We start from the raw sequence: 27,497 nt of genomic DNA, 5'->3' as shown, positions 1-27,497 counted from the left end.
AAACCAGGATGTGGGTGTGCTGTAGAGAGTAAAGCTTGGTGTTTAGTTACTGTAAACTGATATTCTAGTACTCTCAGGACATAAATGACATAACTTCTTATATACATATTACATGTCCCCAAAATAAACATGGTCACATGAATGTACCCTCACTATTTTTACATTCAGTTCATGTATGAAAATTTCTTTGCAACTGAATGATTTCTTTTGGTTTGATGATAAAATATCAACAAATCAATCCTGCTCACAATGCCAATTTGCAACTGAATGCCAGCATCTGTTACTGAATGGCATAAAAGCGTTTGCTATAGCTGACGTTGCTTGCTTTTTCCATCTGCTTCTCTCTCTTTCTCTGTGGTGGTGTGGAAGAGCTCAGCTCTGTTTATCCGGGGGTGCAGTGCAGCACTAATAACTCAGATCCAGGGACTTCCTCCTGGCGTGCCGAACACCACCACTACCGTACATTTAACACCCATCTAATGTCCAAAGCCCAAGTTAGAGTCAATGTGAAAGACCCTATTCACTTACTATTACTGTGAACAAATAAGTCAGATGGAATCACTGGCAGTCCAGGAAAAAATCATCCAGTTCCACTTTTGTTTTTCTTTCTTTTTTCTCTGTTTTATTAATAAAGCTTGATTCCCAAACCCTTCGTCTTTCACTCTGAAATACGTCATATAAGTAAATGAAGTTGTGAATGCCCTTTAAAATGAACTTTAAAAGCAGTCTCTGAACCAAAAATGAAAATTCTGTCATCATGTGCTCACCATTATGTTGTTCCATGCCTCTGACACCATCTACTTTCATTGTATGGAATAAATGATGCATGGAAAATGAATGGTGACAGAGGCTAACATTCTGCCTAAGATCTCGTACAGAAAGTCCAACAGGTTTGGAACAACATGAGGGTGAGTATAAATAATGACATCATTTTTATTTTTGGGTGAACTATCCTTTTAAATCCTGAACTGCGCCAACTCAAATGCATTTTTTTATTTTCATTTTTTTTAAGTCACTTTTAAAACAAAGGGATTATACATTTAACAGGTGTCCCAACATGCTCTGTCATTTCCATGTGGGACAGGATTGTTAGTTCCTGGAATTCCTGGAGCTCAAGAACTCTTTCCCCATTAGCACAGGGGCCCGGGGTCAGGTGACAGGTGCTCTTTTTCCATTCATCTTTCCCTCCTTCTTCTCTATTTGTTCAGCAGAAGGGCTCTTTGTTGCCCCTCTGTTGTACAGGCTGTGATTACACAGAGCACCTCAGGACCAGCACAAATTACCATAGAATTACGCCCCTTCCACTTCTGTTGTGTCCCATCCCAGTTGGGGGCTTCTGGGGCTGCGATCCAATCCCTGTGAAACTGCTTCAAGTATAACCTCGCTCTCGCGATGACCTCACGCTGATCAAGCTCATGCCAGTCCCTCGCCGTTTGAACGTCCTGTAAAACCGCAGCTGTGGGGAGTGTGTAGCAAAGGGTGTGTGTGTGTGTGTGTGTGTGTGTGTGAGCTTGCGCATAGAGAGAGGCAACAGGATTTGAGAGATCTAGTCGGAGTGGACAGGGACACAGTGGGCATGTGGACATAATTGTGTCGTGTGGAGTTTACTGGATTGAGAAAGTTTGGATTCTGAAAGTGAAATTGGACATAAAAGGACCTGGAAAGATTTGTTAAGCTGGTGTGAAGATGAAGAATGGATTTTGCTGTTCACATATGTAAGAGATCTTGTTTATTGAGAGAAATAGATTTTTTACATCTGACTTTATTTGATTAGGACATGAAAGTTAGTAGTAGCGTGGAAGTGGTAGGGAAGCCAAAATAAAGAGAATGTTTATTTCTGAGTGTATATGTGTCTTATTGTGTGTGGTGGTTTATTGAACTATACTTTGTTGACAAAGTTGTGGACAAGATAGCTAAATCTGACATTTGGGGATGTCCTTAAAAATGTAAATGATTAAGAAATGTTAATAATGTTAATTAATACAGTTAATAATTATGTTTTAGTCTAAAAAAGTAGAAAAAAAGCTGGGTGGGTTTACTTGACCGTAGTTTCCAAAAGTTAGCTAAATCTGACAAACCTCCTCCTTCATGGATATCCTCAAAGGTAAATGTGATTCACTGATAAATATGTAAAGGTTAGAATAGAATAGAATAGAATAGAATAGAATAGAATAGAAGTACAGGTGTGGTATGTTATCATATAGATATTTATGTAAACGTGTGTAATGTGTGCTCATAGAGAACTGCTTGCTCCAAAAAATGTTGCTGACCCATGAACACACAGTGAAAGGTGATTTTCAGGGTGCTTATGAATTGGCATTGTTATTTTATTGTGTAAGAGAGAGTGCACACTTTGAGTGGATACTTTAAGGAAATTTCACAATTTAGCTTTGCAAATTTCAGTATGTGTGTGTGCATAAGAGAGTGAAAGTGGTGGTTTCATGTGGCTGATTTGGGGGGGTTGCCAGGGTGATAAGTAGCATTGGTTAGTAGTGGGGTGCATTGTCACTTTAGGAATGCTATTCCCCCATCTCTCTCATATGCAAGCCCAGACTGAATTTTCAGATGGTATTTACATATTTTGGGGGATAATGTACGGAATTATGCAGAAGTTGAGAGTAATACAGTGTTATTGTTAAATGAAAGCATAATTTGATTAGGAAAAAATAGATAGTAAACAAATCTGAAAGAGGTGTGGGATGTGTAGAACTTTGCGAAAGACAGGAATTCAAATTGTAGAAATCTGTAGAACTTTGCCAAAAAAATTTTCCCACTCATCGTGTTTTTTTTTTTTTTCATTTTTTTTTTGTTTGATTTTTTTTTAAGGACATTGTGAACCGCAAACCAACATATTTATATTTGAATTATGTATTTAAATTTCTGAATTTAAAAATCTCAAAACTATTATACCTGTTATACCTGGCTGCAGCTTACTGAACGACAAGGTCCTTCTCAGTCTCTATCACGCATGCTGGGTCTCACTTGCACGGTTTCGCTTTTGACAGTGGTTCAGACGACAGTACTTGTGCATTTACAGACGATGTGAAGAGAAACAGCCGCTTGCCCGGATCTCTCGCACACCTGGTTCACTGCTGCGGGTGAAGTCTCCATTCTCTGTACAGAGTAAATCCACTCCTGTGTTTATTATACTTGGGACATGCATCGCACTTAATGAATAAGCGTGCACTTATCCACACAATTACTTTCTGTGTGAGGATGTGCATTTGAGGACATCCTAAAATATATATATGCTAGTTTTAGCCACAGCAAGAGGGCTAAAACATTAGTGAAGTTTCACCCATTGTGCAAAATTGCCTGGGTTTGTTCCTGGCAACACGGGACACCTTTCTCCTATTGCGTGAAGTTTCAGGAAGTAAAACAAATCTGAATACTGTAATTGCATTCCTTTTTAATGACAGACAGACAGACAGACAGACAGACAGACAGACAGACAGACAGATAGATAGATAGATAGATAGATAGATGTTAAAATGTGACTTTGAAAATCGGAATTGGGCACTTTGGCTTGCGGTGTGAACGTATTTCATTACTCTTCCTCTTTCTACATTCTTCTCTTCCTCACTCAAGTGTGCACTAGCTATAGCTGTCTCTGTTACCCACATCTGCTGGTCTGCTGTAGTGTCCATTAACACAAGTGTGTGATAATACATGATCTGTTTGAATCTTTCTTGTTAGAGATACATTTTAAAAACAGATTTATGGTCACCATAAGCTAGAAACATTTGGTTGGAAACAAATGGTACTGATGATGATGATGATGCTAAGTTCCTTGCTTACATTTTTATGCATACAATCTTAACAAAGCTTAAGAAAGAAAGAATTCTGACAGAGTTTGGGAAGTGTGGCGGTGATTGTAGTGGATTTGTGGGATTGGTGCGGGTGGATTTGGTCTAACCATATATTCTGAATATAATTTATTCTTAACATCAACATGAAATCAAATTGCCCTATTTACCTTTTTAATATACATTTCTGGTCTTTTCGTGCAAGATTCGTCATTGCACTATACTTAAAAGAAAATCTTTGCTGAAAGAAAAAATTCAGTTAGCATTTCAGTGTAGGTTACACCAGCGAAAGTATTTTTTAAGGGTTAGACCAAGTATAAATATATCCTAGAGGTAACAATTGCAGGTTATCACTTTTTTCAGTGTAAAGTCTTGCCCATAATTAACACAGTATTTTAAAATTAAAGTTACAGCAATAATAGCATATTACCAATTATTTGAAAAATAAATCAGTGTCATTGGGATACGTCGAGACATCGAGATGCCGGTCAGAAGGCCTCCATGGAACTCCCATTTTTTGAGATCCAATCAATTGCCTAAGGATAAACTACCGCCCTAAAATATTCAATTTCACTTGGATATAGTCACATTACAAAAGTAATTTGCATTGTGAATGTTATTTCATCTTGATTTTAAAAGCTCACGCTGCTGCAGCTCAATGTTGTAGTAATGTGTCTCTACCTGTCTGAATGGTAGAGTAATTGTCTGTATCATCAACAGGTGAGGATGCAGTGACAGGAGACATGGATAAGTACCTGGGACCGCAGGACCTGCGGGAACTGGGAGACGACTCCCTGCCTCAAGAGGGATATGTGGGCTTCAGTGTCGGAGCCCGAACTGCGAGGTAACGTACCCTCAACATGCACAAAAATGGTTATTTAAACACTCAGTGTTTTTTACATTAATGCTGCATATAGTAGTACACTTTATATGTTAACTGGTAAGGCCTGTTTCTGAATTTATTAGTACTTAAGTACATCATTCATTATACAGGGCTTATACAAGTCATACAGTTGTTTCTCCCTTACAATGACTCGTTAGGAGGCGTACACCCTTCAGCTGTCACAAAACACAAACAGACGTACATATAAACAGAATTCATGTTTTAAATCTACTCTACATAAAAATATTATTTCATAAATAACGTTATGGGTGGGCTCGTAAGAGTGTAACTTAAAAGTAATAAACTTGATTGAAAATCAGTAACTGTAATCTGATTACTGGAATTTAAAATTGTATGTGTTACACACATTTTTGTTTACTTCAAAAGTCATTGTGTTTACAGTAACTAATTACTTTGTTATCTGATTACACTGTCTGCTTTTATGTATGGAAATGAGATGCATGATCATTCTTCAAAATGTCTCCTTTTTTATATTCCATGGGTGAAAGACAGTCATGTGAGTTTGGAACAAATGAGGGGTGAATATATAATGACAGAATTGTCGTGTTTGGATGTACTAGTCCTTTAAAAAAAAGATGAACCTGTTTTTGTTTTTTTTATTATATAATCACTTGAGTGAATAACTATCACCTGATGGAGCTGTTGTCTATCAATGAATGGAGAGTATTCATCCAGCTGTTAGTTCCTGATTCTGTCTTATCTGAAGGTTGTGTGCTCTTCATTGACAGTGTGTGATGACTGCCTGCTGTCATCATTTGATTCAGTAGCATGTGCTGTTGAGAGATGCCCACGGTTAATGTTTAACCTACATGTAACTGGCTGCAGGGTATTTTCCTCTGAACAAAAACACGCTTGACAGTGTTCAATAATCTGAAAGGACTCAGTGAGATTTCAAACTACATGTACGCTGCAAAACAGAACACAGGAAATGAGAATTATGTTTAATAACGTTGCCCCAAGCATTTGTCACTTTATTCAATATTTGGCATGTCATTCAAAAGTGCTGTTAATCTTTTGAAAGCAAATTATGGGTCTGTAAAGAAAAGAATCATTAGCTAAAAATGCTTGGTTTTGTTGTAAATTTGCAGCATAAAGAATTGTAGTATTATGGCCTTTAGTCCATGGCTTTGTGCTCGTCTATATGCTAGTGTACTCCTTAATGTTGAGCAAATTTAACATTTAAATTTGACAGTTTTCCAAATATAGATGACTCATCTAACACTCAAGCCACATTTACACCTGGTATTAAGATGCATTTTGGGCATTCCGTTTAAAAGGGACAGCAGACTGAACGCAGACTGAGACTGAAACGAACCACTGCCTCCAGTGGTCAAAGTTGGAAGTGTTGTTGAGGTCCACAGGGTAGTGCCAAAAGCTAGTTGTATATTTAGTTGTAAATTATTTAATACAGTCAACAGGAATGCATATTATATTAACCCTATCCCTAAACCTAACCCTCTGTGGAGTACTGTACAATTTTAAAGCTAAAATGCAACCACAGAATCTCCCTCACCTCACCTGGACGTAATTACTTCCTGAACCTCAGAACCTGAGATTGCTTGTACAATGTGTGCTATCAGGAATGCCGCAGGAATACATACACATTTGAATTGATGCAAATTTATCAGATGGGGGGATGATGCTTGTCAGTAATTCAACAGAATGTGGTCGATTTCAGGGAGCATGGACTTTCGGAAGCAGCATGTTGTGTGATCATGTTGGCAAAGACAAGTGTAAAGCCCAAAGTATACTTTGATTTTTATGTGAACGACTAGCTTCCGTGCACGGTTGATCACTAGCATTTCAAAGTATACTTCAGTTGACCGTGCACGCATACACAGATGGTTGGTGCACGCGCTCTACTATGAGACACTGGACTATTTCTCTTCAGGAGTTTAGACCCATAATGATGTCTTTATATTCAGACTCAAGTTGAAATGCAGGTGTCTCCTGAGCGGTTTGAAATATCAAGCGGCACACGTTCAGTGCTCGAGTACTCTGCTGATGATGACATTTGTGTCACGTCTAGCATTTGCATCTAACTGAAGTATACTTTGGCCGTAAATAAGGTCTGAAATGTTTTGCGATATGTCCATTTCAGAGGTGATAGCACGTGGTCGAAAACGCATATGATCACATTGAGCTCGTAGAATAATTGCTCATCTTTTCAAATGTGTTTGGACAGCAGCGAATCGCCGCCTACTCACCTGTCAATCAACCATATTTGGTTTATTTGTATTTTACTTTTTGTGCTTTATTATCACTCATTAACACTGACATAGTGATTGATGTATGTCGTCATGAAATCAGAGACCCTTCCCTTGAAATCCGAACACAAGTGTTCAAAAGCGATGTGATGAGTCTTGCCGGTCCTCGCCTCTTGATGCGCCTGTTGATGCAGTGCAATGGCTTGAGGCTGTCTAAACTGGACACATCAACACGAATGTTCTAAACCATTTAATTTGTGTAGTTGCGCCAGCGCGAGCAGTCACAAAATGGAACGGGACACCCGTTTACTGTTGGTGCGACGGAAACGCTGCAACGGACGCTTCCAGTGTAGACAGCATCATTGATTATAATTGGTTCTATGGATTTTGGTGCGATGTGATGCGCCTCTTGTTCAGGTGTAGACAGGGCGCTATACCCCCGCGTCTGACAAGCAACAGGAAGTAGAAAATCATGATTCGTGGTTCAAAATTTATCTCTGAACCGAAGACATGAGAGCCCGTCTCATTCAACCACTGCTTTTCTGCTTGATTTCTCTCTCTGATTGGTTGCCTTCAATTTCCTTTGTTCCTTCTCTTGCTCCACCCCATTCCAAACTCTCACCATAGTCCTAAAGTCAGGTAAGAGGGCATGCCACTTCTGACGCTTACGACATCATGGAACATACTTGTCGTTCAATATGCTTTATGTGTTGTTTTCCATTTGACAATGAAGTTTCATTTCCATTTTAGGTTTGTGTTTACAGTTTGGTGTGTGAAACTTGATTTGCCATGTTTTTTTTCACAGTCGTGTTTCAGTTTTGAACGGTTTCTTAATGTAGCTTCCAGGGATGCATGAAAATACCATCATCCGTAGAATCAAATTTCATTCATTTAAATCCCTGTCACTAATATGAGCAACAAACTCACAGACCGAAGTTTACAAGAAACATATTCTCCTCTGGCAACCAGCAGTGCCAGTGTTAACTGTAAACTGAGAGCAGAATCTGAGAACTGCCGTATCAGATTGTTTTCTGATTGGTCAGAGCCTCGGGAAATAGCATTAGCTCAGTCTGCATTAATGCACCTGGCCCGAACTGGAATCAGGTCTTGATGGCAGGATTGTTAACAGCAGTGGTTCTCAAACTTTTCAAGTTCTGCATAATGACACCTTGATGTCTTGATGCTTTTGGAGATCACAGCCCTGATCATATGTGCGATGTTACCGCCACCATGCATTTGTAATGCATTTTGTAAAATTGCAACGTTTGCTTGTTCGAAGAAACGGTAAATCTGTAAATGTTAAGATAAAGCATTTAGGTTAAATGAAGTGGCACTTACCCGTGTGTATTCTGCAGAAGCAGTGGGATGTGTCCAAAGGTGTTTATTAACGTTGCTGGTGTTTCTGCTTTTGGCTTGAAAGCTCTGTAGACATTCACGGCCAATGGGGTTTCCCTGTCTCATCAGGCAAAACCCAAAATAATTCCAAATCTTTTTATGTGAATCGTGTTTTTTAAAAAGCTTCTCACTCTCCAAAGTTTTATTTAAATCCATATTATCCTTTAGGAAACATAACCGCCAAATTAACATGGTGGGATTCAGACATGTGTGTTTGAAGCTTTGGGAAAACCACACATTGAAAGATAAATAATACCATATAAGGGGCAAATTCTTAATTCGCCATCTCGTGCTATGATTATGATTTATCGTGAGACTGGGTTGGATTCTGCAGTTGTTTAAGAACAGTCAACACCTTACCTTTCTTGCATAAGCTATGCATTTGAACACATTAAGATATATTCATTATGTATATGGATCTAAAATACAACAAGAAAATGCCACTTTACATAAAATATCTGCTGCATATTTTTATATAGCTTTTGAGAACCATTGATTTCCAGTATATAATTGCATATCTTTTAAATGTAGCCTTCATATCTCATACTTTACATGCATTCATTCATTACAAGTTTTCACCAGCATATCATTTAGGATTCAGCACATCTGTTAATTCATCAAGACATCTGTATTCTCTCAATGTCCAAACCATCACCGCAACAAAAGTCTTCTCTGTTGTATTTTTTATCCTTCTGCAATTGTGCATCAGTTTCCCTGGAAGTTGCATGCAATAATGGGTGTTTTGTGTTTGTTTGTTTCTGTGTGTGTGTGTTGTGTGTATTTCATTGTCACTCCCCCACACTGTATGGTATTAATGTACATACCAACAGTCTGCGCTCCTTCAGTTCAGATAGGTCCAATACGCTCAACCGGAGCTCCTTCACCCGAGATAGCATGATGATCGAAGAGATCCTGGCGCCGACCAAGGACACGGTATGCCCTCTTTATTGTTTCTTTTATTTTTATAGATTCTAGGTTGTGTTCTTATTGTTAGTTGTGTTGGTATGTTGTTTAGTCTTTATATGGTGTGTAAGTTTTACATCAATTTAAACTTTTAAAAGTGCAATGTTTCAGACAGCAGATGGTACTACAGGGTTGAAGCATCCACTTGATATTTAAGGTGTGTTCACACTTGGCAGGTTTGGTTCGATTAAAACTAACTATGGTGTGATTGCTCTGTTAGTGCGGTTCATTTGAACAAGTGTGAACGCTGCCACCTGAACCTTGAACTTGAAAACAAGCGGACCAAGACAGCCTGAATAGTGGTCTCGGTGCACTTCCAAACAAACTCTGGTGCGGTTTGATTGATATATGAACGCAACATGGAACAAAGACGTCTAAATGGACCAAAAGCAGGAAGTAATTTACCTAATACTGACCTCAAGCATACCTGGTTCTTCTCATCATAGGCCACCATAAATACATACTGTATATAAATCTAACGAGCGCATATAGCCCAGCAGCTAGCAATGTTTTGAATGATCGTCAAGTTCCATCCAAAAATATACGTCATAAAAGCTGTCCAATCAGGTTGTGACATTTTCCTGATGCCTTTAGTTTTGTATTGTTAGGTTCGGTGTTAAAAATGCCAGTGTGAACGCTAAGCGAACCAGGACTAAATGTATCATTTTCTTTTTTGGTCTGGACCAACAGAACCGAACTACAAGTGTGAACACAGTCAAGACATTTATATGTCAGTTTTGAGTCAGTACTGCTGATGTTTGGATTATCAGTGCATTTGGAGTGATTCAAAATGTGTCTCTTCTCTTCAAAAGCTTCAGGGCCTCGGTAAAAACATGCCCACCTTTGTCAACCCTCATTATAAGGTATTAAATGCACTGAGGGATTCTGTATTGTTTCCCGGGGTTAATCTCATGAACTTGTCAGGAAATTTGAGGATCATATTTCACCCTATAATTTAAAAGAAAAATATTAATATTTTGCATTTAATGATTTTTAGACAATGTCATAAAAATATCTCAATAAATCATCTAGAATAGAGATTTTATCATAATGAAATTATTTTAATATGTGTAATGTTTACGTCTTGTGGCTATACTTTTGAAACTGTATATATTTAATGTTTATGAACTGGCCCCATTCACGTCTATTTTAAGTTCATTATAATCATGATTTTAGCTTTTTTAAATAAACGTTTTTGTTGGTTTTTTCCCATGTTGTAATCAACATTATCCCATATATGCTGCCGATTGAGCTTAAAGGGATAGTTCACCCAAAAAATTTAAATTCTATTATTATTTACTTACCCTCATGCCATCCCAGACGTGTATGACTTTCTTTCTTCTGTTGAAAACAAACAAAGATGTTTAGAAGAATATCTAATTTCTGTTGGTCTGTTTAAATTAAGTGAATGGTGACAAGAACTTTGAAGCTCCAAAAAGCACAAATAGGCTGCATAAGTAATCCATATGACTTGTGATTTAATTCATGTCATCAGAAGCAATATGATAGATGTGGGTGAGAAACAGATCAATATTTAAGTCCTTTTTTTCTTTAGATCGCCACCTTTTACCAGCACCGACCAGCAGGTGGCGATATGCACAAAGCATGTGAATTGCCAAAAAAATAGAAGAAGAAGAATGTAAAAGTGAAAGTGGATATTTATGGGGAAAAAAGGACTTAAATTTGGATCTGTTTCTTACCCACACCTATCATATCATATCCAGACATGGATTTAACCACTTTATGCTGATTTTTGGACCTTCAAAGTTCTGGCCACCATTCACTTGCATTGTATGGACCTACAGAGCTGAGATACTCTTCTCAAAGTCCTCACTGGTGTTCAGCAGAAGAAAGAAAGTCATACATATCTGGGATGTCATGAGGATGAGTAAATTATGAGAGGATTTTCTTTTTTGAGTAAACTATCTCTTTTTTAGAGCAATGGAAGCTTCTGTCACCAAGACATATTCCTTGTATGTTCCTTTCAGTTGCTGTTTCAGTTATATACATTTAAATTTCCTACATAAAAAATCTTTTAAAATGTATTTGACCAAAATTCCATAATTATCAGCAAGCTCATTAACACAGGCTTAATTTTCTTCCCCCAAAAATAATATTATATATATATATATATATATATATATATATATATATATATATATATATACAGTATATGTACTGGTAAGTCTCGAAACCATGATTAGGGTACCATATAAGGACAAAGGGAAGCATTATCCTAAATTGAGGGAAGTTGTTGAAATAGAGTTTGCCAACAAGTTATCAGTTTTTCCTCACGTTTTGAAGATGTAAACGATGCTAGGGAGGGTAGTTACATGGGGTAACCTCTTCGTGATCGCTATAATGTGGTTCTCGCCCTCGCGCGGTGAGTTGTGCGTGGATGTAGCGGAGAACAGTGTGAAGCCTCCATACGTGCTACGTCTCCGCGGTAATGCACTCAACAAACCACATGATAAAATGCACAGATTGAGTGAAAGGGGAGAACAAACTAAGGTGGGATAAAAGGACTGAAGTCATTAACAGAAAGGGACAGCAAAGACTGTAATTTCTTAAAAAGTTGTTTTCCTTCAATGTAAATGCTTCAATATTGAAAGTACATTAAAGTGCTTTTATTGAGAGTGTTATGGCCTTTTGAATCATCTGTTGGTTTGGAAATGGTACTGTGGCTCAAAAGAGTTCACTTAGGAAAATATAAAATACTGCAAGCTAATTTTCTCAGCATTCCTTTGACAGATCTAGAAGACTAGAACAAACCAAAATCTCTTTTTTACCAAAGCAGATCTCTCAGCAAAGCTTAGAAATGAGTTTTATATGAGTTAGAGTTATGACCTTTGGGGGTTTAGGATGCCAGCTATTGAATTAAAATTGGTGGGTTGTCTCACTGAGTGCACCTGAGATCGAGTGCAATGTGGGATTTTGGGGTGAAATGTGAGCAGGACATTATTTTGTGAGATTAACTTCCCAGTCCATAACTCAATCCAGGCAAACATGAGCTTTGTTCCACAAGATGCATTTGCTGATGCTATTTTATGTCCTGGTCTTCAGACCTGAATCTTCCAGGGTTGTCCTCCATTTTCTACCTGTATAGTTTTTACCAGGGACTAAAAACGATGCAAGGAACAAAAAGGAAACCCGAAAACGCTCAAAAGTTTTTGCAGAATGTAACCGAAAATGAGAACAAAGTGTTTTTTTTGTTTCTCTTGCGAGATCTGGTAACAATGCAACTGGTATTTCACCCATCTCTAAGCGCAGAGTACTGTCTTTTTGAAAAGAACGTTATTAACCATTTTTTGTTTTGTTCTAACCGGTTACCATTTGGAAAGGAGGCTGCAGAACTTCTGAACCGAAAAATACAGTTTTTGCTCAGAATGAATCAAACTGTTTTTAGTCCCTGGTTTTTAAAGTTAAGCTTTTCACATTGTTTTGGTTGTTTTTGGCCTTGCATCAGGGTTTTTCTTCCATCATCTTCCACTTTGAGGAAGGCTATTATTTTCCTGCATGTTGTTTCGTTGATTGGCATTGTCATTATCACCCACATGATGAGGTGATAATTGTGTTGTTGAGTTGGTAATGGCACCCTGAGCAGAAAGTAGAGTCCCAGACTCATACGGTAGCATGTTGATCCTATAAAAGCATAGTCTGTTTATCGTGTTTCATCACAGAACCAAACTTAATGGAAATACGAGTTGATTGATTGGTTTTGAACAAGCTTGTTTTTGTTCTGTGTTTTAGCACCTGGCTTTAGCTAAAGAGTACAACACTGACTCGCTGAGACGCTACAGCTGGACGCCAGACACTATAGATAACGTTAACCTGGTGTCCAGCCCCATCCATTCAGGGTAAGACATCTATGCTTCTGGGTAGTTGAGAGGGTAATGTAACCATGTAGTTGATGCAATATGTGTCCATTTCTAGTTATGTAGGTGCTTTAACTGGTCATTAATCACCTTTTTCCTTTCACTAGTTAATTATAAGTTACAAATGAATTGTTGAAAGCACACATTTTCCATGTAGTCTCTCAATTAAATAAGGCTATAAAAGCTGCATGCATAATAATGATAAAATATTTAGTAAAATGCTGTTTAAATTTGGATTTTTACTTGGTGGAAGAAAAAATGAGAGAAAAACAATTCCATAAATGTACATTGAAGGAGGGACAAGATCCTTATCTGGAGACCAAATATCACAGAGTCTCGGGGGTGGGCTCTTTTGACTGGGGAAACCTCCTAGCAACCACCCAGAACACCCTAGCAACCACATAGCAACACTCTAAAAACTCAGAACACCTTAACAATGCCCTGGCTACCACCGACTTTTGCACTGGCCAGCATCGCTCACATTTTCCTCAGAAAACCTAAAAATATAGTTTATTAGTTTCATACGTTGTCATTAATATATGATTTTTTATGCCTAATCACCTTGATATCCCCAGATTCCTTCCAGGTCTTAATAACATGTATTAACAACAAAATAATCTTTTTATATATATTTTTTTTATTAATGCTAAAAGTAAAGAGCTTTGGTTTTTGCCCTGCTCCATATTTCCATTTGTTTCTGTGCAGCTTTTCTTCTCCATTCTCTCAGTACAACTCCAGGTGATGATTGATCTTGTGATCACAATTTCTCGCCTATGTGCTTGTGTCATTTCTGTTCTCACTCAACTGCATTTTAGGAACATTCCTAAAATCAGTTCAATGATGTGATATTGGACTTCATTAGTTGATAGAGACACAATCACTGCATAAACAGCACATGGACATTTAAGGCTTTACTTTTGTTTCGTCAATAGAACAACATTTGGTAAGGTTTTATTTTACAGTGTCCGTGTTACACATATAGCATGTTACTATTGTTAATTACAACAATAATAACAATAACTATTAGTTACTAATAGTAAAAGCAGCTCTTTGCTGTGTAAATAATTACACAGCAAATACTTTTAGCTGGTTATTACTAATCAGTAATTACGTATGTAAATCCACAGTAATATGAACACTGTTAAAATGTGTATAGATTTAAAATAAAGTGTGACCCAACTTATGCACTGGTTAATATTGGTAGACTGGTATGGGTTGTTGACAGTGCTGACATCTATAGAGTAGGGTAGCTTATAGCAGATATAATGCTGATATACTGTATGTACAAAACAATATCATGTATGATGCCAAATAAGACGTATGCATAACAATTATAAAATAATGCAATGCAAAATGCTGTTTAAATTAGGATTTTCACTTGGTGGGTGATAAAACAAGATAAAAACTATTCCATAGATGTACATTGAAGGAGGGACATGATCCTTATAAGCTTAAATTGCTGGTTCATATTTAGTCAAAAATCCACCAAAAAGTATTTGAAAATTTCACATACACATTTAGAAAACATAAAATGTGCCTTATTAATTGACAAGGCTGTCGATTTTGTACCTGAAACGTCTGTTAATCGGAGAAGTGGGCACTGTTGCCAAAGTTGAAAATATCAGTCAATTAATCAACCTGGTCTACAGTATATATCGGCCTATCACATCCTAATAAACCAAAGACGACCCACTGTACACTGTGATGGTCACATATGGTTTTTAAAATGTTATTATTAAGCTAGATAGTAATTAATGACTAGTAATTGCACTTGTAAATGACTAGTTAGGGACTGATATCAGATAAAATGTACAAGTGCTGGCTAATGCTAAACAAACATTTTCTAAGATTGTTATTCATGTCAGCACTAATGATGTCCGAGTCAGTCAGAGATCACTAAGGATAATGTTAAAGAATTTTCAAAAAAGATGTCAGACACTGTAAAATGCTCTGCTCGTCCTGGTGATGAGGTTTATAGTCGATTAGTGTCACTGAATGGCTGGATGTCTGAGTGGTGTCTGGAAAATAGCATAGGAGTTATAGTCAATTGGAAGAGTTTTTGGGGTTGATCTGACCTGATAAAGACACCTTAATGTCATCCCTCCAGGGAAGGTGCTGCTCTCCTCTCTAATAATTTGGCTCATAGTCTTAATAGTGAAAGTATTTGACTAACTTGGCCCAAGGTCAGGAAGCAGACAGGCTGGCTTAACCAACCGTCTGCTAGCTGCCTTGAGACATCACAGTGGTCACATAAACTACAAAATCTAGAGACTGTATCACCTAGATATCACATAGAGACTGTGTCTGTTCCCCAAAATGCCAAACACAAAACCCTTATTAAGTCATTTTGAAAACATTTGATTGATGTCAAACAAGGAAATAACAAAAAAAGAAGATGAGCATCTTATAAAGATAGGGCGACTGAACATTAGATCGCTTTCATATGAAGCACTTATTATAAATGAAATGATTACAGAACATAGTTTGGATTCGCTCTGTTTGACTGAAACCTGGCTTAAACCGGATTAATAAATTAGCTTAAATGAGTCTACTCCCTCAAATTATTGTTATAAACATGAGCCCTGTCTGAAGGGTTGAGGAATTGTTGCTACAATTTATAGTGATCTTGTTGGTGTTACTTTGATGTTAATTAAAAATCACCTAATTTTTTTGCCAAAAACAAAAAGATACGAACAGCAAATATTTTTTCAAATACATCCTTTAGGTTCTCAGTACACTGTGGGAATGTGCAGCTTATAGGTGTCAAATAAATATAGAATGTTCATTTCAACACAGTGCTGTTATACAAACGTGGAGACATGTAGTCTTTATAAATGGAGCATTATACCAACAAATTATTTAAAACAACCTTTTAGAATTAATAATTTGTGATCGATACTAATTTTACAGGTCGATATATATATAGAAAAGCTACTGTCTCCGCTTTTGTATCATATTTTGTTGTAGCCGAGTTTGCTTTTTAGCTATTTTGAATGCCTTTGTTGAAATGTACATGCCATATTTATTTAATATATATAACCTGCACATTCCCACATAGGTGTACTGAGAACCTATAAAGGATGTGATTTGCACAATACAAGCAATTGGTATCTTGTGTTTTTACCTAATGATATTATTGTTAAAGGGGCTATAAGACAAGAATAAGGCTTCAGACATACATAATAATAAATGCCTTATAATGCCAAACATGTCCAAAACTAGTCAATTACAAGTGCAATTAAAGACAGATCTTAATTGAGTACAATGCAACTTTGTGACCATAACAATTTGCTTGGATTGCAAGTATTCATTAGTACATTGTCTCAAGCTCTGTCTAAACCATTTGACCAACATTCTCTACATCACTAACTTCACCAGGTTTTGAAATACAGAAGCATGGAATTATCCTAAATAATACAACATTTTTTTTTAGCACAAAACAAATATTCCTCACCCCATGTCTACACTGGAAGTGACCAATGAAGTAGTTCAGTGCACTGCAACTGTTGAAGCTGCACATGATCTCAGAATATTCACTAACATGGACCAGTCAGCAAAAACTTGAGACTAGACTTCAGCCTCAGTCAAATGAATATTAAATCTTTTGAAAATAAAATCATTTCACCAATGGATTTCCAAGTGAGTTCCATTAGTATAAAAACTGACTTTGCATGATTTGAATTAGAATAGCGAAATCATTTTGGTATGGCTGCGTATGGATGTATACGCATATGGTTGAAAATAAAGGTCATTTAAATTAAAAGGCCAGATGCAAGAAACAGGACAAGCTGGCTTTGATTTAATGGTCTGAAGTTATTTAAATATATAACCAATTAAATGAGAGTGATTTAGTTTTGGTGCATCATGATGCACTTCTCACATCCGTTGTAGACACTGGTTATTTTTGAACCCTTTGGCTTGGCAGCTACATTTGGAGACTTTTGATTGTTTGTGAAATTGATAACCATTCAAAATATTTCACAAACCCAAAATAAGCAACAGTTAATTCCAGTAGATTTTAGCATGGGTTTCTTCCCCATGCTATCTTTTAGTAGAACGTATTCATTCCTGCCAGGGCTGAGAGTTCAGAGTTCTTTCGTTATATCCTCTTTCACCACTTCTTCTAAGTTTTTGTTTGCCAGCAAGTTTTTTTGTTTGTTTTTTGGAGATCTCAATGGAAGACTCATTTCTGAGAGCATTAAACTGCTTTTAAAAAGTCTCTCTTCATCATCTCTTCGCCCTGCAGGTTTCTGGTGAGCTTCATGGTGGACGCCCGCGGCGGTTCCATGCGAGGAAGTCGCCACAACGGCATGCGCATCATCATCCCGCCCCGCAAATGCACTGCACCCACTCGCATCACGTGCCGCCTGGTGAAGAGACACAAGCTGGCAACTCTGCCACCCATGGTGGAGGGCGAGGGGCTGGCGAGCAGGCTGGTGGAGGTGGGCCCCGCAGGGGCGCAGTTTTTGGGGTAGGTCCTGGCCTTTTTACTCGTTGAAACTCCTGCTTTTCCTGATCATTTCCATGTAAACCATCTGTGTTTGGTAGAGTGTGTCGGTGAAGTGTTTCAGCAGCGAGACAGAGCGGCTTTGCCCACCTTTGTCGTCATGCCAACCCCCTGGTACCTAACACTGACTCTCGCAATGACATAGAGGTATTTAATGGCATCCTGCAGGCAGTCTCAAAATTCCTCAGTAAGATAGCAGTGAATTTTGTTAAACTCTTGAGGACTGTTGAAAGGGCTCCACCATTTTTGTTATAAAAGGGTTTTTCCTGCATTCAAAATTTAGCAACTACATTGCTTGAGTTAAACTGCGAACATGGATGCGATTGACTACATACTAGATACTCAGACTAGAACTTTAGTAATGTATATTTTTACAATTTATAGAAAAAATTCGAAATATTGGAGATTCATATTAAATAAGCTATTAGGGGAAAGAGGAAGTCTACTTTAATTCAACTGTAGCAGTTGTTGATATGGTTTCTAAATGTGTTTAGGCTATTGTATTTTCAGAACACATACTAGCTTTTGTTTTGTTGAAACCTATGTTGAATTAACCATGATGTTATGGAGCTATCTACAGTCGTATCTGTGGTGGTAATTCCCTTATTATTATAAAGGTTACACTTAAACGGGTAAAAGATTATGGTAAATGTTTATAAGGGCAAAATCAAGAGCTTTATTTCCTGAACTTCCATGATTTATGAATCAAAAGCACAAAAAATGGTTTGCCTTCAGATATGCAAAGAAATGACATACATCATTAAAAGTATAAAAGTAAAACATCTGTTAAATGAAAGAAAATAAACATTTTCAGTAGAAGCACAGTCCTAACTTTGTAGAGTGATCTACTTATACAGTACGCACAGGTATAAGTTAGTTTGACTTCTCAATAGCACTTCAAAAGGCTTTGGATGCTTATACATTCAACAATAACACAACTATCATATATAATCGAATAAATGCATGATTAAGTAATTTAATTTTCATTTAATTATGCTACTTATTAAAGGAATATTTCACCCAAAAATGACAGTTATCTTGTTAAACTCATTTTTCATGCCATCATCAGTTGTGTATTAATTTCTTTTTGCAGAACACAAACACAGATTTTTAGAAGAATATCTCAGTTCTGTTGGTCTATTCAATGTAAGTGAATGGTGACCAGAACTTTGAAGACTCCAGCGGTTAAATCCATATCTTCTGAAGTGATGTGATAATTGTGGGTGAGAAACAGATACATATTTATGTCCTTTTTTACTATAAATCTCCACTTTCACTTACACATTCACTTCTTTTGTTTTTGGCCATTTGCATTCTTCATACATATCACCACCTACTGGGCAGGGAGGAGAATTTAGAGTAAAAAAAGGTCTTAAATATTTCCCTTGTTTCACACTCACACCTATTATATCGCTTCAGAAGATATGGATTTCTTATGGATTACTTATTGGAGCTTTAAAGTTCTGGACACCATTCACTTGCATTGTATGGACCAACAGAGCTGAGATATTCTTCTAAAAATCATAGTTTGTGTTCGGCAGAAGAAAGAAAGTCATACATCTGGCATGGCATGAGGGTGAGTAAATGAAAGAATTTTAATTTTTGGGGTGAACTATTTCTTTAAGTAATTGCAATTATGTAATCAACCAACTTCACACATGCGGTTGACCATGTACACAAGCTACAACTAAAGACTCGTTTGAACCAGGAAAAACCCTGAAAAACGCTATAGGACAATATCCCTTTCTGCAGGAGTGACAAGTTGTTCCTCCTTTTTGTTCCTCTAAATGCTGCATGGATAATATTCAGTAAACTCCATCTACCCCGAAACCTTCCCTCTCTTAGTGAGGGTGAGAGCTACGCTAGCCAAATCCTGCAGCTCGGCCCACGAGGAACAAAATTTTCTGGGTAGGAGTGTGTGCTTAGTGAAGTCACTGCACTTCATGTTGAGTTCGACACCTAATTTTCCTGATGCCTGATTTTTCCTTCACATTCATCTACTACACCTTTTCCTTTGAGCTTTCAGTGAATGTATAGCTCACTTAAAGTCAATCACACTGGCTGTTTAGGCTGGTTATGCAGTGCTTTGTGAGCATGAGTGTAAGCAGGCTTGGCTGCTGCTTTAGCCCTGTGTTTATATGCTCAGAGATGATTGCATTTGATATTTTAGTTATAGAGAAGGTATCAGTGTTTTTAAAAGGTTAGGTTCGCTCTAACATTCACAGTATTTTGGGCTTTTTTGTGGTACATTCTCTGTCTATACATTCAGTGTTTTCTTCCATTATTCCATGATTGTCTAATGTTACCTTTTTCATCTGTTGTGGTTGGTATTTGGTTTCCTCATATTAGACCGTATCTGCTTTTAAAAAGTTCATCCAAATACTCATTTACACCAGCTATTAAAAGTAATGTATCCATTTACTGGCCAGAACATGTTACTTTTGTATTGAATTTGTAATGCATGAGTTTCATTGAAATCTTCTGTATTAATCATTACCCCTTTACCTCCCCTTTACATTAAGAAAAACACATTTAATATTTAACAAAATATTAACAAAAATATTCTGCTCATGGGGAGAAAAAATGGCTTGGTAAGAATTATTGAAACTAGCATAAATATGTAGCCATTAAAACATTAATGGATCTTAAAACTAGACAGCAATGACAAAAAAGCTCCATAAAAGTATAATAAAAGTGGCTAATATGACTCGTGCATCAAGTTTAAAGTTTTCCAAGCCACATGATAGCTCTGTGTGAGGAACTATGTCTAATATTTTGATTTGTTTGAACATTTGCAAATCTACACTAAAATGAAACTTTTTTTAAGATCCATTAATATTTTGTTCTTTAGTTGCTAGATATATATTTAGTAGTTTCAAGAATGTTCGCCAAGCAATTTGTGCTTACCCCATTGGCAGATTTATTTAATTTATTTCTTGATTTTAGGACATTTTTGTTGTATTTAGGTGTGTTTTGCCTGTTTAAAGAGGGACATTTTTGGCAGTATAAATAAAATTGGGCCATTTGGACACATTTTCTATATCAAGCATGTCATGTTGTCTTGTTATCTTGATGTTTACTTAGTCATAATCATGCAATAATTTTTCAACATTTCGAATTCAATGTCAAAAAGCTTGTTTAAGCAGGGATACAACTCAAAACAACATTTGTAATTTTTTTTTTCAAGATTATTTATGTAAATAATATATTCAAGATACTTTCTCTGGAAACAAGTTTTAATGCCTTGTGAAAATGTTGCTTTTCAAGTGAATTTATCCTGTTTTATTGATGTTAAGATCATTTGACCAAAAAAACAAACCAAGACAAAGATACTGATTAAGAACATGTCTTTCTTTTGCAGTATGTCTTTCTTTTGCATCTTACTTGATGTTTCAACATTTTGGATTTAATTTCAAAGCATGAAGCTATTCAAAGTTTGGTAACTTTTAAAAGCAATTAAAAGCTTGGTAAAAGTTTTTAAAATTGGTAAAAACATCTCTGCATCTGACTCCTTGTGTTCAGACTGTTCAACCTATGCAAGCATCTGGTCTTTACGTGTATTAGTATCAGATGCATTTGCACTAATGTTCCATGAATGTTCGTCGTCACCATTTACCAAAGTCATCATGAGGTTCCACTGTTAAAGCCCTGTGGTGTGTTTTTATAGCCCTGTGATTGTGGAGATCCCTCACTTTGGGTCCATGAGAGGAAAAGAGCGTGAGCTCATCATGCTCAGGAGTGAGACTGGAGAGACCTGGAAAGAGCATCATTATGACTGCAAGACTGAAGACCTCAATGAACTCCTCAATGGCATGGATGAAGGTAAAATGATGGTTATTAAAAACATCACAGTGCATGACTTTGCTAGCCCACAAGATACATGGGGTTAAATTTAGATAAGCCTTAAGAAAGTGTTGATGATGATGATTAGGGCTGTTTTTTTCCAGTCTGTTTTAAATGGGCAATGTTGACTGCACTATCTAGATTGCAGGTTGGCCAATGGCCGAAATAATGCCAGATTATGTCTTAAATGAATAAATAATATGATTAAATGATAGCATATGTGATGCACAAAAAATGGCTTAAATTAAATGAACATGTATGTTACACAGTATTAACTAAAAACATTTGAAAACCAAAAATTTGCTCACCGAACTTCAGATCGCAAGTAAGTAAGTAAGTTTCATCCAATGGCAACATTTCAAAATGCTAATAAACAGGTCTGGCCAATATACCAGTTAATCACTAAACATGATTTCATCACTATAACTGTTGCTAATACTATGGGTTGGGGATTAAACTTAATATTAAATGTTTGTAATCAACAGTAATTGCTTCATAAAATCAAACTCATACGGTTCTCATAATGTACTACATAGAGCTGGACAGCCCAGCCGATCTGGAGCAGAAGCGCATCTGCCGAATCATCACAAAGGACTTCCCACAGTACTTTGCCGTGGTGTCCCGGATCAAACAGGAGAGTAATCACATGGGTCCAGAGGGAGGGGTTCTGTCCAGCATGACGGTTCCTCTGGTCCAGGCCTCCTTCCCTGAGGGTGCACTCACCAAGAAGATCAGAGTTGGACTGCAGGTAGATTATAATCAACAGAAGTCCAAATTTTCCAACAGTTGCAGATGAAACATCCTTTTGACAGAGTCTAATGGCGAATTTTCTTAATTCTCTCAAAAAGTTTGGATGTTGAAAATGAGAAAAAAACCAAAAAAAACATAGTGTGGCAGGGCGGAGGGTGGGGCGGGGTCGTGATTCTGCACACCCGGCCCCAAATCATGCTAATCAAGACTCAGTGAGAGATAAAGGCCGACTGGAAGCTGCAGTGTGACAGAGAGAGAGATTTATGGACAGCTGTCTGACACCTTTGTGTGTTTGTCTTTTTTTTAAGTTCATAATTAAAATATTATTTATATTGTCAAGCCGGTTCTTGCCTCCTCCTTTCCCTGTAACCCCTTTACACTGGTGCCAAAATCCGGGAAGGAGGAGGGATGCGCCATAGTAAAGTCCTTGTCACTACCATCTACCCCAATGGAGCAGCCGTGGCCATCCACCAGAGGACGGAGGAGACCGGCCGCCTGGAAGCTGAGGAATGGCCTCTGACCGTGAGGGGAGGAGGGGCTCCCAACCAACCGCCTGGAGTGATTACCGCTGCCAGGGGAGGGGGAGACCCCTACCGTCCACCAAAAATGCGGCGGGGCGTTACATCCGCCAGGGGCCGAAGGTCTGCCTCCGATCCACCCAGGGATGCACGGCTGTCATCCATTAGAGGGTGGAGGAGTGGCCAGGCTACTGCGTATCAGAGAACCAGCGAGTAAGTGTTTTTTCTCTCTTTCCTCTCTCTCTCTCCCACTGCCACTCCGTGTTGGCCTTTCCCTCTCTTTTTTAAATGTTTTGTTAATTTGGCACAATCGACGTTACGGCGTGTAGGTGCAAATAGTTTTTTGTCGTGATTCCACACACCCGACCCCTAATCAGGCTAATCAAGCCTCAGAGAGGGATAAAGGCCGACTGGAAGATGAATTCACAGAGATGTTTTAAAATCAAGTTAAGACCACATGAAATGGCTTGCTGAGTTTGGTTTTCATGAGTCCAAGATGAGTCTTCAATATTTTGGTCTGTTTTCTTAAATAAGGTAAACTTTAAATTTGTATTTCTTCTTAGAGATCATTTTGTCTTTTAGGAGTACACAAGCATATGGATGGCCTTCGAATCTAACAGACATTAAGTAAAAGCCACACAACTCTCCTACTGAATGCATGAGGTCTTTAAATGTTATTTCTCTCTCGTAAAGGCCCAGCCTGTTCCAGATGAGGCTGTGAAGAAGATTGTAGGTAATCGTGCAACCTTCAGCCCCATAGTGACAGTGGAGCCCCGCAGGAGGAAGTTTCATAAGCCCATCACCATGACCGTACCTGTGCCTCCACTCTCTGGAGAGGGTGTGGTCAATGGATACAAAGCAGACACCGCACCCAGCCTACGCCTCCTCTGCAGTATAACTGGTAGGATTGCCTTAAAACAAAAATAATGATTTTGTATTATTTTTATACCATATATGAATATTATTTTTACAAGCATTCTAATAAAGCATCTTGCAACAGGTGGCACATCACCAGCTCAGTGGGAGGACATCACTGGTACCACACCTCTCACTTTCATGAATGACTGTGTGTCCTTCACCACAAACGTATCTGCCAGGTACAAGAACAATTGATGGAGTTAATTACCAGAAGTTCGGGCGGAGTATGTTAATTTAAATCTAACAAATCACAGCAAGCATGCATAAGTATATAAGCTACTGCTTAGCTGCTTCCTGTGACAACACTCCTGACATCCCACCTCCACCCTATCTCCACCTATTTCTCCAGATTCGTTATCTCTATAAGTAAAGTCCGGTTGGGGATAATCAGGACTCAAGTCGAGTCTCGAGCTTAGAGCCCTCCAGTATACGGACAGCAAGCCAAATCATATTCTCTCATATAAAATCCTTATACCTGCTCTGATCTACTTAAATATCTCTTATCGAATTCTAGAGAACTTAAAGGCACTTTCTGTCAAAACCTCACATTTACAACTTGTGACTAATTCTCTTGTCTTCTTCAGGTTTTGGCTTGCAGACTGCCATCAGATTCCAGAGACCGTAGGTCTGGCTACTCAGCTGTACAGGGAGCTCATCTGTGTTCCCTACATGGCCAAGTTTGTAGTGTTTGCCAAAACAAACGACCCTGTGGAGTCCAACCTGCGATGCTTCTGTATGACAGACGATAAAGTGGACAAAACCCTAGAACAACAGGAGAATTTTGAGGAGGTGGCCAGAAGCAAAGACATTGAGGTGCATTGTCTGTTGAATTTTTTGTTATTCTTATAGACGTGTTGCTATAATGTCTAGATTTTGTGTATAAGCTCTCCAAGTTATTTATATACTTTAAGAGATACTCTTTGCCTGCTGATTGCCAGTTAATATTGTAAATCTGATTCTTTTGAAGTCCCCATGAAATGACCTGAGGACTGCAATTGTCTGTCCTTTTTTAAAGTATTTCCTATTGAAACAGGAAGTTGGGGTGGGATATATTAAAGCGTTCGTCCATTAAAAAAACATAGTCAATAGGCTTTAGCTTACATCAAAGCATGGAATCATGATTTGCTTATCGGTTATAGGGAGGGACATTCTCATACTAGAGAGTGTTTAATTGGAAAATAATCTATGTAGAGCAAGATAAGTCAATATTTTTGATCCATTTCCCAAAAGAGAAATACTGTAAATATTAAATGTGTACATATGCATCAACTTTAAGGAATATGTATGGGTTCAAAGCTAACAGACATGGACTAAAAGCCACAAAACTCCAATCTGTATTTCATGAGCCCTTTAAAGCTTGTACATTTTGCACATGAATGTGTTTATAAAATGTTACACCGACACGGCTGGCTGTTTTACAGGTACTGGAAGGTAAACCCATCGATGTGGACTGCTACGGCAATTTGGTTCCTCTAACCAAAACTGGACAGCAGCTGGTTTTTAACTTCTACGCATTCAAGGAAAACAGACTCCCATTCTGTGTGAAGGTACTTTCACATGATTTCTTCCTCCTCTGGTGTATACACATGTAGAAACTTGTAGCGATACAATATAACAGATTTGTATTGCTATAATGCAAAAAACACCATTTCATTCTCATTACTGGAAGACAGTAATGCATCTTATCCTGTCTAGATTTTCTTTTAAATCAGTCTTAATTCAATTCAGCACAAATACTGTCATGATGTACTGAGATTGTTTTACAGCAAGCAACTGAAAAGGCAAAGTGCACATAATTGGGATGAAAATTACGTCACAATGCAAAAATCGTAATAGTCCAAATATGGGGTTCTACTGTATTTTCGTGAGTGCACTAGGCGCAGAGCAACATGCAATGGCCGTGCGCTACATCTTATCCAATTTCCATGAAAACGCAAAGTGCAAGTGGGTGTGGGTGGGTTGTTGTATGTTAATGAAGTGGCGCAGTGCACAATTTGCTATTTTCCTGAGAAATAGATAGGAAACAACGATTTTTAAAAGAATATCTCAGGTTCGTAGGTCCTTACAATACAAGGGATTGGTGATCAGACATTTGTAGCTCCAAAAATCACATAAAGGAAACATAAAAGTGATCCATATGACTCCAGTCTTAAAATAGGTCCCGTAGTGTCTTATTGTTTTTATTTTGGGATGGAATATTACCAATACATGACTTTACAGTTTTTATGTGATTCGTCCTGAGATATCAGCAGAGAATGGGAAATACCATGTAGCCCTTCACATTCTGTGACACTTCTTTCCTGAAATCTTTAATAATCTATAATCAATTTTATGGTTCTGTTTAAAGGCAAATCATGCTTGAAGACTGATGAGATATCAGTAACATTTGTTTGTCTTCTATAGGTCAGAGATAGCAGCCAAGAGCGCTGTGGCCGTCTGTCCTTCCTCAGAGAGGCCAAAACTTCCAAGGGTCTTGCTCAGACTGCTATTTGTAACTTAAACATCACACTGCCAGGACTGAAAAAGGTAAGACTGGACTACGATGATCTGTGCCATATCATGCCATCTTCATACTCAGGAAAGATAGAGCAGTGTTCCTAGTCATTAAGGGTTCAACTTGGCTCGAACTGCCTGAGTGTGTCTTTTATCTGTTTCAAGCTTCTCTCAAGTTGTTGATGTTGTGGCTGACCCAAATCACACTTTTGATTTCAATCTCGCTTTTTTGCTGAAGAAACACAGGCTTGTGCTTATTTCCAACAGCATTTGTGGTTGTTGCTTTGTGCTGTTGTGCTGTTTCTTCACTGTGGCTTTGCGGTCATTTTTACTTAATGTGCTTTCAATCACCCCTTTTCACACCTTGATGTTTCTTCCCCTGCTCTTCATTTGTTATCCCCTCTGTTTCTGCAATGCATCTCGGAAACCAAAGGATATGGATTCAGATCATGAAGAAGAGGTAATAGAGCTCTCCCCTCATTTCCATGTGGTGTGCAAGTGTTTCAGTTGCTTTAGCTCTGGGTTACTTGTTCTGTGAAAGCTTGTTTAAGATGGCTTGGTCTAAATTGGGTACATTGGCACTTACTCAGTTCAATGAACTGTGATCGTACACAGTCTGCATGCTGCGCTGACATTTTTTTACCCATCCAGGCACCAGATCTTGTTTTCTAGACTATCAGAATTTTATACTTGGGTATATGGATTTTTAAAGGGATAGGTCACCCAAAAATGACAATTCGGTCATTATTTACTCACTTGCATGTCATTCCAAACCTATTCAACTTTCTTCCATGGAACACAAAAGGAGATGTTAGGCAGAATGACAGCCTCAGCCACCATTAATGTTATCTTTAAGGAAAATAGATGCAATGAAAGTGAATTGTGACCAAGACTAATATATCACCTTATATCTCCTTTTGTGTTTCACTGAAGAAAGAAAGTCATTCAGGTTTGAAACAACATGAGGGTGAGTAAATAATGACCAAATTCATTTGTGGGTAAACTATCCCTTTAAAGGAGTATTCCGGGTTCAACGCAAATTGTAAGTGCTTCACTGTAACCTCAATTTTTTTTATTGTTTTTAAAGAAAATAAGGGACTAACAAAAATTTTTTTTGTGGTAATCAACGTTGTGATTGCCACAAAGGCTGTTAATTGAGCTTAACTTGTATTGAACCCGGAATATTCCTTTAAGTTGATCACATATCAAAAGAGTCAAACTTGGTTTAAAAGCACTGAAGTAATATATATTTGGAACAACAAAGTGATTTACATAGTGCTGAACAAAGACCCAGCCGATCATAGTCAATATTTCTGTT

General features: G+C 37.8%; 1 protein-coding gene across 1 annotated transcript in view; it reads left to right on the top strand.

Moving 5' to 3' along the window:
• The window catches only part of LOC127633154 (ankyrin-3-like), a 138,930-nt gene that overhangs the window by 79,448 nt on the left and 31,985 nt on the right, over positions 1-27,497 (top strand). Inside the window, exons 24-35 of the mRNA XM_052112036.1 lie at positions 4,527-4,650; positions 9,143-9,245; positions 13,026-13,132; positions 17,397-17,621; positions 21,325-21,479; positions 22,037-22,248; positions 23,462-23,669; positions 23,769-23,865; positions 24,271-24,499; positions 25,108-25,233; positions 26,090-26,212; positions 26,613-26,639. Coding sequence (XP_051967996.1) covers positions 4,527-4,650; positions 9,143-9,245; positions 13,026-13,132; positions 17,397-17,621; positions 21,325-21,479; positions 22,037-22,248; positions 23,462-23,669; positions 23,769-23,865; positions 24,271-24,499; positions 25,108-25,233; positions 26,090-26,212; positions 26,613-26,639 — 1,736 coding nt within the window. The remainder of the gene's footprint in view (positions 1-4,526; positions 4,651-9,142; positions 9,246-13,025; positions 13,133-17,396; positions 17,622-21,324; positions 21,480-22,036; positions 22,249-23,461; positions 23,670-23,768; positions 23,866-24,270; positions 24,500-25,107; positions 25,234-26,089; positions 26,213-26,612; positions 26,640-27,497) is intronic.

This window comes from Xyrauchen texanus, chromosome 40 (assembly GCF_025860055.1).
Source record: "Xyrauchen texanus isolate HMW12.3.18 chromosome 40, RBS_HiC_50CHRs, whole genome shotgun sequence".
In the NCBI taxonomy this organism is placed as follows: Eukaryota; Metazoa; Chordata; class Actinopteri; order Cypriniformes; family Catostomidae; genus Xyrauchen; species Xyrauchen texanus.
The sequence above is the reverse complement of the archived record's forward strand: the minus strand, read 5'-3'. Positions and strand labels throughout refer to the sequence as shown.